General features: G+C 33.4%; 1 protein-coding gene and 1 pseudogene across 6 annotated transcripts; both read left to right on the forward strand.

Moving 5' to 3' along the window:
* Positions 1-1,178: 1,178 nt before the first annotated feature.
* On the forward strand, positions 1,179-2,417 carry LOC132178225 (F-box protein At5g49610-like; annotated as a pseudogene).
* Positions 2,418-7,256: 4,839 nt separating this feature from the next.
* Positions 7,257-13,663, forward strand: LOC148586446 (chlorophyll(ide) b reductase NOL, chloroplastic-like). Of its 6 annotated transcripts, none has more exons than XM_088515122.1 (9): positions 7,257-7,518; positions 7,632-7,718; positions 10,916-11,353; positions 11,562-11,623; positions 11,759-11,845; positions 12,792-12,859; positions 12,939-12,987; positions 13,059-13,144; positions 13,406-13,663. In XM_088515122.1, exons 3-9 carry the CDS (start codon positions 11,350-11,352, stop codon positions 13,449-13,451), a joined length of 402 nt encoding a protein of 133 aa, XP_088371248.1. In that variant the 5' UTR covers positions 7,257-7,518; positions 7,632-7,718; positions 10,916-11,349; the 3' UTR covers positions 13,452-13,663. The 6 variants fall into 6 exon arrangements, with proteins under 6 accessions (XP_088371248.1, XP_088371244.1, XP_088371245.1 ...); XM_088515118.1 differs by lacking the exon at positions 13,406-13,663 and adding an exon at positions 8,319-8,453 and having other exon boundaries at positions 11,285-11,353; positions 13,059-13,357; XM_088515119.1 differs by lacking the exon at positions 13,406-13,663 and adding an exon at positions 8,319-8,453 and having other exon boundaries at positions 11,294-11,353; positions 13,059-13,357.
* The last annotated feature ends 5,116 nt before the right edge of the window (positions 13,664-18,779 follow it).

Raw genomic sequence — 18,779 nt, forward strand, 5'->3', positions numbered from 1 at the left:
AAGGTTAGGGTTGTTGATTTAGAATTAATTATTACAGAAAAATATGGAGACAAAAGAACTTAATAATTTAAAAAACAAAACAGTAGTATATTATTGTTTTTTGTTTTGTTTTTTTTTTTTTTTTTTTACATATCCACATAAGAGGAAGGAGTGAGAATTTGAACTAGTAACCTCTTCTTTATAAGGCGTGATCCCCACCAAATGAGCTACCCCTTAGAAACTTCAACATGCTTGTTACTTTTTGACTTATAAATAATACTCTAGTACATGATATTAACATTAAAAAAAAAAAAAAAAGATTGTCACACACATTAATTAATTGATGATCACCTTTATTTTACATATGACGATAAAGCAGAAAATGAATAAATTGAGATATTTGAAGAATAACATTAAAATTTTATTTAGAGAATTAAATAAAAACAATGATATATATATATATATATATATATATATATATATATACTCGAAGAATAACATTAAAATTTCTTACACAACGTAAAAACAAATCATAACAGAAAGACACTTTCGTGGGGTGCCGTCAATGTCATGCACCCATTTTAATAACGAGAAATGCCCAACTGCATGCAATTAATGCGAAGAGGAGCCAGTTCAAAAATGGACGATCGAGAATTAATTTAGTGCAAACATCGCTATATATTATTAATTGTGAATCATATTTAGTCCATAATTTTTCATGTAATTTTAATTAAGCCCTTAGATTTTCAATTTTGACAATTAGGTCCTTAAGTTTTCTTTTTTAATTTAAAATAGGTCATTCAGTCAACCTTTCCTCCAATATAATTAATAAATATTGAAAGGTTAATCGATCCGCAGTTAATTTTTGTTTAATTTTAATACTATTTCTTATAAGCAGTATATGTTTTTCGGAAGTAAGTTAAATAGGACACCTAAACCTTCATGGAAAGGATTTGACATCCTATATGTTTTCAGAAACCCAAGTTTTGGAGGGTAATTCTATTATTATAAAAAAGGAGTTAAAGAAGCATAGAGTTCACATATTACAGCATAGATTTTCAGCCCTAAATTTTCATCTCATCGTTTCTTTCTTTAGAATAGCCAGCTTTATATCGCAAGACAGAAACCCCAAACAACCACTCACAAACAAACATTCCCCTCCACCCTTGATCTAAAGGAGGGTGAGGGTTTCTACTCTAATGGAGTCCTCCACTCTTCCCCCAGATATGTTATTCGAAATCTTTAGCCGAACAAATCTAAAGACTATTGGGCGATGCAGAATGGTCTCCAAGGATTTGAACTTGATCACCTATGAGTCAAGTTTCATGCAAGCATTCCGTCACAGAACAAAAACAATAGCTGGATTCTTCACACAAACCTCGTTTTCTAGCAAGCCCATGTCTCAGCGTTTTGTCTCCATCACGGATTTTGGTACTGATTCCAACCTGCTCTCCCTTAATTTTTTGCCTTGTCATGCCAAAATCAAAGCAGCTACCAAACAAGGTATCTTATTATGCGTGAATGAAAATAACACAAGAAGATTACGAATACCCGAATATTATGTCTGCAAGCCTAGTACCGAAGAATGGCACCCCATACCGAATCCTAGAACACGATACTTCACCGAAGGAATTGGCATGGTGGCAATCAGATCAGATCCTTTATGCTATAAGATAGTTCGATTTTCAAAACCTAAGTGTGCATGCATCAACTACAAGTCTATATCGTACAATGCTCTTCATTGCGAAATTTTTTCATCCGAGACATGGGCATGGAAACGATTAAATGATGTTTTGTTGCCATGGGGCGAGCTCTTAAGTTGGAAACCTGCCGTGTCTACACGCGGTGCACTTCATTGGCTTATAACCAACAACAAAATCTTCGCATTTTTTGTAGATACTGAGAGTTGGATAACATTTGAACTACCTTTCGCTTTGTGCAATGAGCATCATTTTGAGCATATGAAGGTAGTGGAGTATGGTGGCCGCCTTGCGATGCTTTGCATGGAAGAGAATTCTTTGCACCTGTGGGTAATGGAAGATTATGACACCAAAGTTTGGAGTAAGAGACAAACTATGAGCATTGAAGCCGTTCAGCGTGTAGAACACGATACGTCTCCCTTATGTTTTGACAATTCTGATATTGCACTCATGCAGGGGTTTTGCAGCCTAATATTGTACAACTTTAAAACTTGCAACTCCAATGTATGCAAGTTGAGGATCGATGACCATCCAGATGAAGTTTTTCCCTTCCAATCTGATATAGAATAGGTTCTTTTGAAGAGTTATGGAAGAAGGAAACGTTATTTAGAGTTCGTTGGTATGATATTGTTAGTATTTGGTAGAGATTTTCTTGTTAGTCTGATAAAGAAAAAAATCTTAAATTTAAATATGTATTTGACATCTTTATTGTTTTCTGTTCCGTATGAGTCGGTTTAATTAAGTTCATTCAATTTCTTTTATCTTATGTTACTTTTCTTTTGGTTCTACGTTATCGACTCCTAATTATGCTGGGACAAGGAGAAACAATTGAATTTAATATGATTTCTCCACTTGTTTAGAACAGTATGACGCAGAAAAGAAAAAAAAAGAAAGAAAGAAGGAAAAACAATTTCGGAAACTGTTCAAGCCCTTAATAATAATAATAATATCATGGTCCTCATGGATGAACATAAAAATATTAAAATATATATATATATATATCTAGAATATGTTTCCAAAAATAGTTTTCGTACAAAGTTTCTTTGGTACTGATTCTACTGAACAAAAATAAGCTTCATAGAAGTTAATTTGTCTATTTAATTAGCTATCGATTTTTCATTTTTATTTTTTTCAAGCCTGAAGTAATAGAAATTTATCCAAGAAACCTTATTCTTCAAAACTAATAATTCCAAAAGATGACTTTTATAAAGACATGACACAAACCAAGTTTTTTCTGCCCTCAAGTGAAAGGATGACACATCAACGTGAAACAACAAAAGTGAATATTGTAAAAACACAATATCTTTGCCTTTTTCTATCCCCCAACGTACAAAATTCAAGAAAGAAAAGTACATGAAATAAAAAATCAGATTCTAAACAATCTTTTTTATTTTTTATTTTTATTTCATGGGCTCTTTCTTTCTTGAATTTTATCGATGGGAATAGAGAAATGTAAAGAAATGAAGTTTTATAACAATCAGTTGAATGTCCCATTATTTTTTTTTTTTTTGACATGCTAGTTTTAGCACGTCAGAAACTTATTATATATATAAACATGATAAAAAAATAAAAAATAAAAAAATAGAAGGCATGGGCGATGGGCCTGCTGGTTCCCAAGGCACATCCTGACCTGACGTGCCACATAGGCACGTCAGGAATATATATATATATATATATATATATATATATATATATAAAGAAGAAAAAAAAAAATTTAAGAAATTATGACGTGCCAAATAATTTGATACTAGAAGGAATTTCTTTAAACATTATATTTATTGACGTGCCACTTTGACACGTCAATAATTTATTAACGTGTCAAAGTAACACGTCAATAATTACTGACATGTCTAACTTTGACACGTCAGTAAATATTAAATTATTAAGTTATTTAAATAAAAAGTTTTAAAATAAAATTGAATTCAAATTTACTGACGTGTCAAATAGTGACACGTCAGTAAATCCTGACGTGTTATATTCAACACGTCAGTAAATGTTGACGTGCTACTTCTGGCACGTCAAAAAAAAATTTGTTGACGTGCCAGTTTTGACACATCAACATTCACTGACGTGGCAAAAAAAAGATACTATTTGACATGTCACAAAATTGCCTTTTTTTTTTGTTGTGAAAAAACGCTACCACAGAAGAAGGATTTGATACTAGAAGAAAGATGAATTTGATATAGTCGGCCTATGGTGGATCTAAACCTCATCTATGACGGTGGGTTCTGGCACTACAAGAAATTTGGTCATTAGCAACCAACTTATTAGCGGCGACCCCAAAGTTGCCGCTAATGAGGGATCATTAGCGGCGACTTTTAAAAGTCGCCGCTAATGAGAGGCAATTAGCGGCAACTTTATCGTCGCCGCTAATAGCGGACGCTAAATACCAAAATAGTTGATATTTAGCAGCAACACTAATAGCGGCAACATTTGTTGCCGCTATTTACTACCCATCAGCGGCCACCTTACCAAGTTGCCGCTGTTAGGCACTCAATAGCGGCGACTCGAGTTGCCGCTATTTAAACACAATTAGTGGCAACAATCCATTGCCGCTATTATGAGCGCAACAGCGGCAACTTCAAAAGTTGCCGCTATTAGAGGATCAATAGCGGCAACTTTGGTAGTTGCCGCTAATCGTCCTGACAAAAAACAAATAAAAAAATACTTGTCTTAATAGCAGCAACATAAAGTGGCCGCTATTAAGGGCCTAATAGCGGCAACGTTAAAAGTTGCCGCTATTGGAGGATCAATAGCGGCAACTTTGGTAGTTGCCGCTAATCGTCCAGACAAAAAACAAATAAAAAAATACTTGTCCTAATAGCGGCAACATAAAGTTGCCGCTATTAGGGGCCTAATAGCAACGTTGCCGCTAATCGTCCAGACAAAAAACAAATAAAAAAATACTTGTCCTAATAGCGGCAACATAAAGTTGCCGCTATTAGGGGCCTAATAGCGGCAACGTTAAAAGTTGCCGCTATTTGAGGATCAATAGCGGCAACTTTGGTACTTGCCGCTAATCATCCAGACAAAAAACAAATAAAAAAATTACTTGTCCTAATAGCGGCAACATAAAGTTGCCGCTATTAGGGGCCTAATAGCGGCAACGTTAAAAGTTGCCGCTATTGGAGGATCAATAGCGGCAACTTTGGTAGTTGCCGCTAATCGTCCAGACAAAAAAAAATAAAAAAATACTTGGCCTAGTAGCGGCAACATATTGTTGCCGCTATTAAGGTCCTAATAGCGGCAACTTAAAAAGTTGCCGCTATTTAGAGATCAATAGCAGCAACTTTGGTAGTTGCCGCTATTCGTCCAGACAAAAAAACAAATAAAAAACTACTTGGCCTATTAGCGGCAACATAAAGTTGCCGCTATTAGGTGCCTAATAGCGGCAACTATCAAAGTTGCCGCTATTAGGTGCCTAATAGCGGCAACTTTGTAGGATCAATAGCGGCAACTTTGGTAGTTGCCGCTAATCGTCCAGACAAAAAACAAATAAAAAAATACTTGTCCTAATAGCGGCAACATAAAGTTGCCGCTATTAGGGGCCTAATAGCGGCAACGTTAAAAGTTGCCGCTATTGGAGGATCAATAGCGGCGACTTTGGTAGTTGCCGCTAATCGTCCAGACAAAAAAAAATAAAAAAATACTTGGCCTAGTAGCGGCAACGTATTGTTGCCGCTATTAAGGTCCTAATAGCGGCAACTTAAAAAGTTGCCGCTATTTAGAGATCAATAGCGGCAACTTTGGTAGTTGCCGCTATTCGTCCAGACAAAAAAACAAATAAAAAACTACTTGGCCTATTAGCGGCAACATAAAGTTGCCGCTATTAGGCACAGGTGGCCGCTATTAAGTGCCTAATAGCGGCAACTTTAAAAAGTTGCCACTATTGATCCCTCAATAGTGGCAACCTTAGTATTTGCCGCTATTTAGCACTGAAAAAAAAAATAATAATAATAATAATAATTAATTAATTAATTAATTAATTAAATTTTAAATATTGGGGCAATGCTAGTGACCTTACATATATAATAGAAAAGATTATTTACCAAAAATTCACCTCCAATAATATGTCATTATTTCTTTTATATTAATTATTGGTGAATTTTTTCTATTTTCTATTCTTATTTTTTATAAAAAAATCAATATTTATTTTTTCCTTTTAAAGAGAACAAATTCTCGTATTAATTATTATTGAAGTTTTCTATTTCTTATTCTTATTTAAATGTTTGATCGAACAATCGACCAATCTTGGTGAATTAATTCAATTGATCGTGATAGGATCAAATGATCGATCGATCAAGGTGAATTAGTTCGATTGATCGTGATAAGAACAAATGATTGATCGAACATCCAATTGATCCTAATGAATTAGTTCGATTGATCATGATAAGATCAAATGTTCGATCAAACATCCGATCAATCTAAATGAATTAGTTCGATTGATCGTGATATGTTTAAATGATCGATTAAACATCCGATCGATCATAATGAATTAGTTCGATTGATCGTGATAGGATCAAATGTTCGATCAAACATCCGATCGATCTAAATGCTTTAGTTCGATTGATCGTGATATATTTAAATGATCGATTAAACATCCGATCGATCCTAATGAATTAGTTCGATTAATCGTGATAGGATCAGATGTTTGATCAAACATCTAATCGATCCTAATGAATTAGCTCGATTGATCTTGATAGAATCAAATGTTCGATCGATCTTACTAAATTAATTCGATTGATCGTGATAGGATCAAATTATCGGTTAAACATCCGATTGATCCTACTGAATTAATTCGATTGATCGTGATAAGATCAAATGATCGATCAAACATCCGATCGATCCAGGTAAATTAGTTGGATTGATCGTGATAGGATCAAACGATCGATCAAACATTTGATCGATCCTAAGGAATTAGTTCGATTGATCACGATATGATCAAATGATCGGTCAAACATCTGATCGATCCTTGTGAATTAGTTCGATTGATCGTGATAGGATCAAATGCTCAAATAAATATCTGATCGATCCTAATGAATTAGTTCGATTGATCGTGATAGGATTAAATGTTCGATCAAACATCCGATCGATCCTAGTGAATTAGTTCGATTGTTCGTGATATGATCAATTGATAGATCAAACTGGATATAATTGAAGGTTTGTAAGCTTTTTATATTATCTTAGTGCCTTAGTTATATTGATCTTATATTATCTTTGGATTTTGTATTATTTTATAATTAATTATAAGATAAATATCAACTTAATTATTTTTATCATAAAAATTTATTAAACGAAATTTTTTAGTTAATAATATAATAATAAGAACATATTACAAGAGAAAAATTAAAAAAAAAATAATAATAATAAATAAAAAAATATTAAAAAATTGTAAGTATAATTTTTTTATAAAAAAAAAAATACCTCAAATAGCGGCAACATACTTGATCGTTGCTATTTGAGATAATTAGCGGCGACTGTAGTCGCCGCTATTGAATGTACCAAATAAAATTAGCGCCATCTTTGGCGCTAATTTTCTGAAATTTTCGTACAATTTTTTTGTTTTGTTTTCTGACTCAAAGTTCCAAAATCACTCTCTCTCTCTCCTATATTGGAATTTCCCTCGGCGCACTCGTCACTGGTGCCGGCCACCTCTCTCTGATATTTTCCCCGTTCCCTCCGTCATCCATGTTCGGATCGTAAGCTAAGAGCATGCCCAGCGAGTTCGGCGAAACCCATTCGTAGCCAAATTTTACCGGGTGAACTCAAAATACCCCCCCTACAGCAAGTTCAGACAAACATATCTCGCCATTTCTTTTCTTGACATTCTTAATTCCAGGTCATTCTCTCCCTCTTCGCGCAGCTCTGTTTGGTTCTATAAAATTTTGTTTGTATTCCTTTTTATGCGTCTTAATGGCCTTACAGTCTCTGCGATTTGGTGTTTGATTTTAGTTTTGGTTGACACTGCGTTGCTGCTCTGCAAAACACCGGTGGGAACACGACAAAAATACCAGTCCGCAAAATCTCTCTCTTGTAGTGGTTAGTCTTCAGACGTTTTCTTGCCATTGGAAGTCTCTCTGTATTTAGGGAAATAGGAGATTTTGATGCTTTTCTTTGTTTTTATTCTTTTCCAATGTTAATATTTGATTTTTGTCAGTGGGTTTGGTGAATCTGTGGGGAATCAGATTATCAACAAGTTTGCAGTGAGATCACCGTCGAGTTCAATGATTGCTCTAAATAACTGCTACTTTCATGCCCTTAAATACACCACCCCATGTGAATTGTGTATTGACATTCCATGTAAATGCTGTGGAATATCATGTGATTTGTTTTGTTTTGGCAATTACAATCATGTGTTCTTTGATGATGTTACTCTGCTTTTAGCTTCGGGATTCAAACTTTATCCTACACATAATCTGCAATATGATTTGCTAAATAGGTTCAATCTCTGCCATCATTGCTTTTAGATTTGCTATATGATTTGTTATTCAATTTTTGAAGCATCATAATGGATGCAAGCCCTAGAACTTCAGTCTAGGTATTCACATATTTAATAAGCCAACGAGAATCCTCAATTAGAAGCTTAGCATTGGCAATTCTTTTAGACCAAGACTTTGAAGAATTTTTAACCCTTGACAGGATGAAATCTCATGGATACTCTCAGGGCCTTTGCTTGCCCCTTTGCCTCCAACATTTGGCAAAGCCTTTTCAGGGCTGAAAAGCCTTCAGACCTAGCTCAATTTTTAACCAACAACTGAGCTGGCATTGATGAAGGTGTTTATACCAAAACTCAACAAATCATTCTTACTCTAGGCAGGGTAATAAATGTGTAGGGCATCTTTGTAGAATGTAAGAGTAATCACTACCAAGCCTTTGAGTAAAGAATTGTATGATTGAGCTCACTTTTGCCTATTCAGCACCAGAGCATATGTTTTACTTCTTAGTGAGTTGAATGGTAAGTTCAAACTAGACGCATGCATGCTAGGATGAACTGAAAAATAGACACCCTTCCTATAGCACCCATAATTGAGGATTAATAGAGATTTAATATGCATCAACATAACATTTTTGCCTTCTGCCCAACTATAGACATCTCATCTAATTCCTAATGATATCTGACTTCAAATATCTCAATCGACAGCCCTTCTGCATTCCTTATTGCATTTTACTTTCAAGCCACACAAAAGAAAACCTCCAATATTTTTGAACCTTTGATGACCAAATGAACTTAAAAAATGAAGAGAAAATGCTTTAAAAACACAGAAAATCAGTTATTTACCTTCCATGACTCAGGGTGGTAAAGCAAGCTTTTTAAAAAAGAAGAAGATCCATTATCACAAAACTTTCTGCATTCTTAGAGAAATTTGAGTGTAATTAATAATGAGTATGCTGAAAGTAGTGGAGAATATAGGAACTGATTCCCTATGAAAGGCCGAAAGGTCTAAAAAGTCATATCATGATATTTTAATAACCCTTTTTTTGATCCGATCATCAAGTTTCATTTACATTATTAAATCTATCACAAAAATCCGTACACCCCCTCTAAAAAGTGCTTCTTTTAGGTTTGTAATGTGATCTTAACATATCAGTCTACATAAGTGCCTCACTTTTCACTTGGGGTTAAAGAATGAAGATTTAGAATTAAGGCCGTAAACGAATCGAATTGTTCATAAACCGTTTGCGCATTGATTTTTGACTTGTGGGTTTGGAATTACGCATACAATATGTCTATTTAATTGTGATTTTAAAGGTTACAAAAAAGAAATGAGTCTTCATGTTAGCGTTACTCGTTTATTTAAGGAAAGTAAAATGCAATAAGGAATGCAATAAGGAATGCAGAAGGCATTTTCAGTGTGCAGAAGGCATTTTCTCTTCATTTTTTAAGTTCATTTGGTCATCAAAGGTTCAAAAATATTGGAGGTTTTCTTTTGTGTGGCTTGAAAGTAAAATGCAATAAGGAATGCAGAAGGGCTGTCGATTAATAGATATTTGAAGTCATATATCATTAGGAATTAGATGAGATGTTTTTATAAGTTGAAAATAGAAGAATGACTCTTTTGGACAAATCTGATGTGTCTTTAATAGAATAAGCAAAGAATGAAGATGTATTTTTTCCCCTAAAAGTTGGATCAACATAGGTGCTAGTTTTGCTCATTCAAATTCCATGGCTACTTATTGCATTAATTGTGCTCAAAGACAAGAAACTTCATCAAGGAAAAAGTAAAAAATGTTACAATATGTCAAGGAAATATATTTTAATCATTACAGATAATTGCATGACAAATTACTTAGAAGCATATACCTGCTGTATTTAATGCTAAAAGAAAAAAATAGACACCAATGCAATATACTACTATATTTATCCAGAAGAGTGTTCCAGTTGAACTGTATCCTACATTTTCAAGAACTGTAGAATGGGACAATCTGTAAGCCCATATCAATAACAACATTTAGCAAAAGCAGGACCACACAAGGAAGAAGTCTAGTTCAACATGCTACTCCCAGACTGGTCAAAACATAACTTTTTGTATTGGAGAAGCAAGATTTGCTACATAAAATATTTTTTTTATATATATAAAATAAATATGTCGATGAAGCAGTAGACTAGCTCTAGAAGAAGACTAAGAAGTAATTATGGTATTTATGAGATGTGGGAAAGAGTAGAGAGCAAAGCAGAGAGTGGTTGAAACTGCAGATTAGCAAAAAAGGAAGGAATGGTTGATTGGAAATTCAACAATTGAGGAGTTCTTCAATGCCTTCAATAGTCTACCATCCGCAGTAAATGAAGAGGGAGTGAAAAAGAAGAGTGTTTTAAATTACTTCCTTCCCAATAGTCAAAGCAGCTCTACTCTGTAAAGAAACCTGCACAATTCTTGAAATACTCACACCCATCTTAAATAGCTTTACGGGTTTTTAAGATCTTCATTGAAGCATTATTTTGCCTATAAATTGAAAGTATAATGTTTTGATTTGGAAGCTACCCATATCGATTTTCTTTCTTCTTTTTTTGTGTGTGTTTCTGTCCATGTTCAAATAATACAAGAGATTGCTTCAGTGAAACTCATTTTTCATATGTTTGCTTTTCTTTTTCTTTTTGTTTTGTTTATTGGCTGTGTTTCCGTATCTTCTTTTCTTCTAGGTTTGTTTTTCATAGGCACAAGGATTTACAGTTTATCCATCTCTCTTTCTCTTGTGTGTGCTTGGGTGAATGAGCATCTGTCCCAACTGTTTTGTAGGATTGTTCGAGCCTTTTTGGGTGAATAAGCAAGCGAAAGCAACGTTTGAGGGAGCTTTTGTTGTATTTTGTTTAAGACTTTGTTTTGATATTATAATGATTATAACAATTTTAGTTTGTATTAGAGGATAAGAACTTCAATTAGTTTTCTGTTTAAGAACTTGGAGAGAGCTCTTGTGTGTACTTTGTTAAGAAGTTGTCTTAATATTATAAAAATTATAACAAATTTGGTTTGTGTTAGAAGGTAACAACTTCAACTAGTTTTTTGTTTAAAAACTTTGAGTTAGTGAACCTCTCTTGACATGTTTATCAAGTTGAGTAAACATTGCAAGAGAGTAATATTGTTATATAACAATATTTCATTTTTAAGTGTATACAGGATGGCACGAGTGGAAGATGTGCAAGGAGTTGTGGCGCTAAAGGACTCAAATAAAGATGGGTACGTTAAATTCAATTTAATACTAGAATAGTTCATAACTTATGGTTTCAGGTAACAATTTAATTCTATTTCTCCTATGCTTGGATCCTGGGAAAGAGTAACAATTTGTCATTCAATTACCAAATGACTTATGGTTATTTTGAGCTTGTCATTCAATTACCAAATGACTGCTGTTTACAGTTGCATAACCCTTTTTTTTTTTTGACAGCTGAACGGGTTGAATCTGCTGTTCAGGGCCTGAGAGAAGAATTTGGGGAGCAGCATGTGTGGGTACCTCCACAGGGACTTTTGAAAATTTTCTTCTGTTTTTGCTACCACTGTCATTTTTCCCTTAATGTTTTCTCCCTGGCTTAAGCTGTTGTTTTACTTCATGCTGCTGATTCTGAATCACTCCTTTCTTCACAGGGTACTAAATGTGATGTTAAAGACGGACAGGATGTGAAGGATTTAGTTGCATTTGCACAAGGAGAACTGAAATACATTGACATATGGGTATTAATTCTAGATCTTTTCCTCTTTGTTACTCTATTTGCTTAATGTTAAATTCTAGTTATTTCTCTTAAGCTGGTTAAAATCATGGGTTAGTTTTTCTTGCTGATTATAAATTTGTGCTTGGTGTTAAAAATGATTTTTAGCTGGATATTTATGGGTTTACCGGATAGTTTGAGATTTATGACTTATTCGTATATAATGACGCATGCTGCTATCTATGGGTATAGGATTACTTGCTGAATGACATGAAGTTAGCCTGAACAGTCTTTTGAACAGTTAGAGGAGCATAAATCTTTCGAATAATCATGAAGAACTGAAAGATGATAAGTCATAGTCTAGCAAAATAATCGGTCAAGAAAATAATTCTTCAGCTAGTGGTCCTCCGTATATGCTCTGTTTTTCATGGTATTGAGTGGGATTGTATTTTTTTTTTTTTTCTTCTTTCTCTTAGGAATCTCACAGTCATGGATTAGGTGTGTGTTTGATTATGTGTTTATATACCTGTTGGGCCTCTCCACCTACAAACTTAAGCTTTTGGGTTAATGCTTTAACATGGTATTAAAGCTCGGTTTGTTTGTTCTTGGACTCCATGTCAAAGGCCTGTTTATCTTTGTTTTCATTTTGATTGGGTAATTGGACGAATTTGTCTCTGTTTGGAATGTTAGTGTATCCACAACTCTTGATTGCGTGTGTGCTTTATATGGGTTAATGTATTTTGTTGGCCTCTTGAACCACTAGTTTAGCATTTGGTTTAGATGCTTTAAAACTTTCAATTTTGCCCATTTTGGATCGATGCTAAGATTCAAATTGAAAACCCACTTGTGAATGAGTTCATCCAAAATTGCTCTTTTTCTTTTTTCTGTTACTGTTTTTTAACTTTTGATGTGCTACTTTGAGCAGATTTAGTTCTGTGTTTACGACTTACCCTATGTTGAGAATGATGCAGATTAATAACGCAGGATCAAATGCATATAGCTATAAACCACTGGCAGAAGCTTCAGATGAAGATCTTATGTGAGCTTCCGTACACTTTTCTATCCCCTGTTAATGGCCAGCTTCTGAGTTATTTATAATATGGACTCTTTCTGTGCAGTGAAGTTGTAACTACAAACACCCTTGGTTTGATGATATGTTGCCGAGAGGTATAATTGTTTTTTCTTAAGTGGCCTGTCGAAGATATATTGTCACATGTGCATGTTGATTGATCCTTCAGGCAATAAAGATGATGTTAAACCAGCATCGAGGGGGTCATATTTTCAACATTGATGGGGCTGGTTCAGATGGAAGACCAACACCTAGGTACCCTTTTAGCTTACTTCAGTGTTACTCTCTAAACCAGCTAAAAAAATTTGATTGCTATTTTGTCTTTCTCATGCTGCTGCTTACCTTTTGCAGCCTATTAGTTTGGTTAGACAATGCACATAATATGATGGTCCTACTAATCTAATGATGCCCTTTCTTTTTTTTTTTTTTTTTTTTTCCGGGGGGAATTTAAAAATATCACAGTAAAGAACATGGAGGGGGTGATAAATGATGTAATTTGATTTATTTTGTTTACAGATCCTCTATAAGACTTGTTAAAACCTGCACCTCGGCATTTAAGTAGGTGTTGGTGGTTACCAAGTTGATATGGTGAGTTGGTGTCCCCAGTACAGACTTAATATCCATCTAGGTCCTGTAATTACCATTGTTAACGTTCATATTGGCTATTGGTTTTCTAGGGATTTGACCATCATTTCTAGTGGGAAAGTTGTCTCTTGTCAGTGTGACTGTGATGTGTAGCACTACATTTTTCCATTTATGTACTAATCTTTGATACATGGCATTTGTAAACAAGTATGTCCCCCAGAAAGCAGAAACATATGGTACATTTCTGCTGATCCAAATATATATGAAGCTTAATGTTCAGCTCATGTTCATTAAAGGGCTTTTCTTTGATTCAATGAAAATGGAAAAGAAAGAATTTCTTAGTTGTTTTCATACTGGGAGAAAATTGTGGGGAAAATTGTGGCAAAAGCCAATTATCCACCCTATGGGATTGATTTCCCCTAGGGGCCTACGGGAAGGTTTACCAACGGTCGTAATATCGTCGATTTCATTGGTCTGCATTTTGCTCGTTTTCATTACATTATTATTATATTATATGGTACGGTTGCCAAAGTATGATATATATATATATATATATATATATATATATATATATATATATATATATATATATATGTGCTTTTTTTTTTTTTTTTTTTTTTTTTTTTTTTTTTTTTCAATAGCGGCGACCCTTAGGTTGCCGCTATTGAGTTTCTATTTTTTAATTCATTAGCGGCAACTCCTAAGTTGCCGCTAATTACAAACAAATAGCGGCAACTTTCAGTTGCCGCTAATGATAGAGGAATAGCGGCAACTTTAAGTTGCCGCTATTGACCTTTTCCATTTTTTTTTTAATTTTCTTACTATAGTCGCCGGTAATACTGGATAAATAGCGGCAACTACGGGTTGCCGCTAATGATAGAGCAATAGCGGCAACTCCAAGTTGCCGCTATTGACTTTTTTAATTTTAATTTTTTTAATTTTCCTATATCATTAGCGGCGACTTTATGTCGCCGCTAATGACATACAAATAGCGGCAACTTTAAGGTTGCCGCTAATGATATACAATAGCGGCAACCTTAGAACCATTTTGAACCATTTTTTCCGGCAAAAAAAAATGTATTAGCGGCAACTCTAAGTCGCCGCTAATGACATACAAATAGCGGCAACGTTGAAAGTCGCCGGTATTTAGCTTCACCGTCCACTTACTACCAACCACCAAATAGCGACCGCGAGTCGCCGGTATTTGTGAATAGCGGCAAGTTTTTCCTCATTAGCGGCAACTTGGAGTCGCCGCTAATGACCATAATTTTTGTAGTGTGGTGCACATGTTGGGAAATTTTTGTTTGGATTTCGGATGATTTTAGGTGTGGTTAATTTGAAGGTAGGAGCTGGATTCCAGATCTTTTGTTTGTTTTGGTACTCATGATGGACATGGCTTAGGTGCTTTCTCCGTAATGGATAGCTCTCTTACTCGCAAACCATATGGAATCGAAAGCTAATGAAACAAACATGAGAAAATCAAAAGCTTGGTCTTGAGGAATTGGGTCAATCTCATGGGGTGTAGGCGAGGAAAAATGATTTGATACTAGAAGGAAATTTGAGAGGAAGGGTTATTGGGTGGATCTGTACAAAAAACCAAGAATGCCTATGTGAGGAAGAGGGAGAGGGAGAGAAGAGAGAGAAAAAAAGATTAAAAAACATGAACATAATGCTACAGTAAATAGCAAGATATTGCCATTACTATAGCAAAAATGATAGTTTAGCTCTTCTGGAGCTAATCTGTTGGAGCTGAAAAAAGTGTTGTTCTTTTACCTAATTTGTTAGAAATGCTCTTAGTGCTTAATTAATGCATTTCTATTCCTCCAAGGGGCAGTTCAATTGGTTAAAAACTACGCCTCATGAAGTGGAGGTCTCACTTATTCGAATCCCTTATATATATATTTAATTTCTCCAATGCTATAAATTGTACGCAGAAGCAAAAACTGACCCACACAGATAGGCATTCATATATAATTTTACTCCTCTACTCCTGCGTCCCTAAAGACACTACATTATCCCAATAAATAGGCTGGTTCAGCACACAACAAAGCCTCATAACCTTCTACCAAATTCTACTACTATATAATATAACTACAGTCTATTCATAAACGTGTGTGCCACTCTCTCCAGGCTCAGTCGTGAGCCATTTGATTGTGACAAGGTCTTCTTTGATTGGCTAAAGTCAAATATTATTTTTTTTTTGAAAATTCTCATTACATTCTTATATATAATAATAATAATAATAATAATATATAGAAGTCAAACAGATAAACTTTACATGAAAAAAAAAAAATCATATTTAGTCCATAATTTTTCATGTAATTTTAATTAAGCCCTTAGATTTACAATTTTGACAATTAGGTCCTTAAGTTTTCTTTTTTGGTTTAATAGAATTAGTAAAGGGTATGTCATGTCAAACCAATCAATTTTAATGCTACATGGCTTTTGTTTGACATGTCATGTGTCAACTGTACTTGTTACGAGACTCAATTACTTAAAATTAAAAATATACCATAAATTTAGAATTCTTAACTTTTTTATTTATAATATATTTACAATTTTAACATAATTGTGCCATATGACAAGTACAATTGGCACATAACATGTCAAATGAGAGCTATGTGATTGATTGCTTTGACATGTCATACTGTTAATTAATTAGTTTAAAATCAAAGGAAAACTTGAAATAAAACTATAATATGCTATATATTTTTCGATTTTTTTTTTTGAAAAAAAAAACATATATCAGTGATTAATTTTTAAATTGTGTTATTATTAATGATGGAAAAATAATGATCTTTCTAATATGTTATTTACTTTATATTATTGTTGATTCATTAGAATATGTTGCAAATATGAATACTGATTGGGACGTTGACATTCAAAGAGTTAAACAAAGCATAAATCACATTTGAATATAATTTTTTTTTCATTGATATTGTTTTGTTAAAGTAATATGCTCTATTTTTATAAAATAAATAAATAAATAAATAAATAACATTTTTATCAATATATATTATCATTGGCACAGATCAAAATTGAGTAATGCTAGGTACCATCTTTTTATCCTTCTAAAATCCTCCTAGAGCTGATATGGCTTTTAAAATCACCATTAAATTTTTGATGAATCACACTTGAATTTTGATCTAATTGTTATTTTGAAAGCCACATCAACTTTAGGAGGATAAAAAGATGGTACTTAGCATTACTCATCAAAATCATGTTTTTTTTTTTTTTTTTTTTAAAGAAAAAGTTAAAAGTAATCTTGGAACTTGAAGATATCAATTGACTTTATTTAGCTATCATCTATTTTGAAATAGTTGAGTGTTGTACAAGTGTCAATTGACATGATTTTATATAAAATCCATGCTAAATGCATTTGATGTACTAACATGGAAAAGTCAATTTTATGTCTTATCTGTTAAGGAACATCATATCTACCAGTTGAAGTACAACCAAATCTCTTATATAAGATATAGTTACATTTAAATGCAACTTTTCTAATTATCTTTAGAGTAGTTTTATCTCTTCTTATTAAGTTCTTTAGTTGTATTAGTTCTTCTAGTTATTATTGTATTAGTTCTCCTAGTTACTATCAAGTTTAAGGTTGTTAAATTTGATTGCAATTGTAACTCTTCTTCCTCTCTCTCTCTCTCTCTCTCTCTCTCTATATATATATATATATATTTTGAGCAACTCTTCTTCTTATATATATATATACAATGAGAACGAAGCGAAATTAATTCCACCAAAAGCAAATTTATTTGCTTTCTTTCATTATCAACGGCGTGTTGGCATAAAGCTGTGGTCCAAAAAATCAATGCTTGGGATTGATTTAGCTGATGTGACTATTGTTAAGATAAGTAAAAACTTTGGAAAAAATATCAAAAACCCTCTCAACTATTTGTACACATTAAGCTACCAAACTGTGAAAAAAAAAAAAAAAAAAAAAAAAAGCCACTCTCCCAAATATCCCCATCAATTTGGATAAAAAAAAACACCTGACCACTTTTCTTCTTAAGATACACATATTTTTTAAAAAATTAAAAAGGAACAACTCAAAGATCGAGTGGCCGAACCACCTCAAAATGATGAAGAGGAGGGGTGGCCCCAAGCTACCCTCAAAAATATCAAAACTCTCTTTTATTATTTATTCTTTCCCCATATCTACTTTTCTTATTTAATTCCAAATCTTCTTTCTCTCTCTGAATCTCCCTCTTCTCTCTCAATCTCTCTGCACGGCTGCTAGAAGAAAAGCAGATCAAGAAGAAAAAAAAAAACCAAAAGGAGAAGAAAAGAGAAGCAGAAAAGAAGCAGAAGAATAAAAAAAAGAAAAAAGAAAAAAAGAGAAGATCAGAAGATCGAAGAAGAGAAGCAGAAGAAAAAAAAAAAAAAGAAAAAAAAAAGAGAAGATTAGAAAGATCGAAGAAGAGAAGCAAAAAAAAAAAAAAAAAAAAGAAGAAAAAAGAAGAGAAGCAAAAAAAAAAAAAAAGGGGAGAAGAGAAGAGGATCAAAGAAGAGAGATTTTTGATTTGAAGAAGCTCTGATTTGGTTTATTTTGATTTGATTTGAGAGATTTTTGATTTTTGATTTGAAGAGAAGAAGATCAAAGAAGGATGAGGTTTTTGTTTTGATTTGGGTTTTTGATTTTTTGAAGATTTTTTGGGTTTGGGTTTTGAAAATGAAGGAAAGAAGAGAGAAAAGAGAGTGAAAATTGAGGAAAGAAGAGAGAGAGAGAGTGAAAATGGAGGAAGGAAGAGATCAGGGAGAGAGCTAGGGGGGAGAAGAAACGTACTGTTCTAGAATTAAAAAAATATTTTTAATTGAAAAAAAAAATCCAGAAAAAATTTAAAAAAAGAAAAATTATTATTTTTTAATAATTTTAAATTTCCTGACGTGTTAATTTTAACACGTCAGGAAATAAAATTATTAAAAAAAAATAATTTTTCTTTTTTTTTTAAAAAAAAATTTTTCTAATTTTTTTTTTTCAATTAAAAATATTTACTGACATGTCAAAATTTGACACGTCAGTAAATTTTTTGACGTGTCAGAAAGTGACAAGTCAGAAAATTTTTCTGACGTGCCAATTTTAACACGTCAGAAAATTCTGACGTGTTAAATCCAACACGTCAGGAATTTTCCATTCCTGACATCCATATTCTTCACACCTGAAACACGTCAAAAATGCCCCGTCAGGAGGATTTCTTGACGTGTTAGACCATCTAACACGTCAGGCTTGTGTCAGCAAAAAATTGATTTTTTGTAGTGTTTAAGCTTCAAAATTGAAAGTTTTCTCAGGTGGTGG

Source organism: Corylus avellana, chromosome 4 (assembly GCF_965113065.1).
Source record: "Corylus avellana chromosome 4, dhCorAvel1.hap1.2, whole genome shotgun sequence".
In the NCBI taxonomy this organism is placed as follows: domain Eukaryota; kingdom Viridiplantae; phylum Streptophyta; class Magnoliopsida; order Fagales; family Betulaceae; genus Corylus; species Corylus avellana.

Bases quoted from the DNA above. Each gene is read 5' to 3' on its own strand.
- LOC148586446 (XM_088515118.1), top strand. The intron at 11,624-11,758 runs GTACCTCCACAG...CTTTCTTCACAG, and splicing joins TTGGGGAGCAGCATGTGTGG to GGTACTAAATGTGATGTTAA. The intron at 12,860-12,938 runs GTGAGCTTCCGT...CTTTCTGTGCAG, and splicing joins GCTTCAGATGAAGATCTTAT to TGAAGTTGTAACTACAAACA.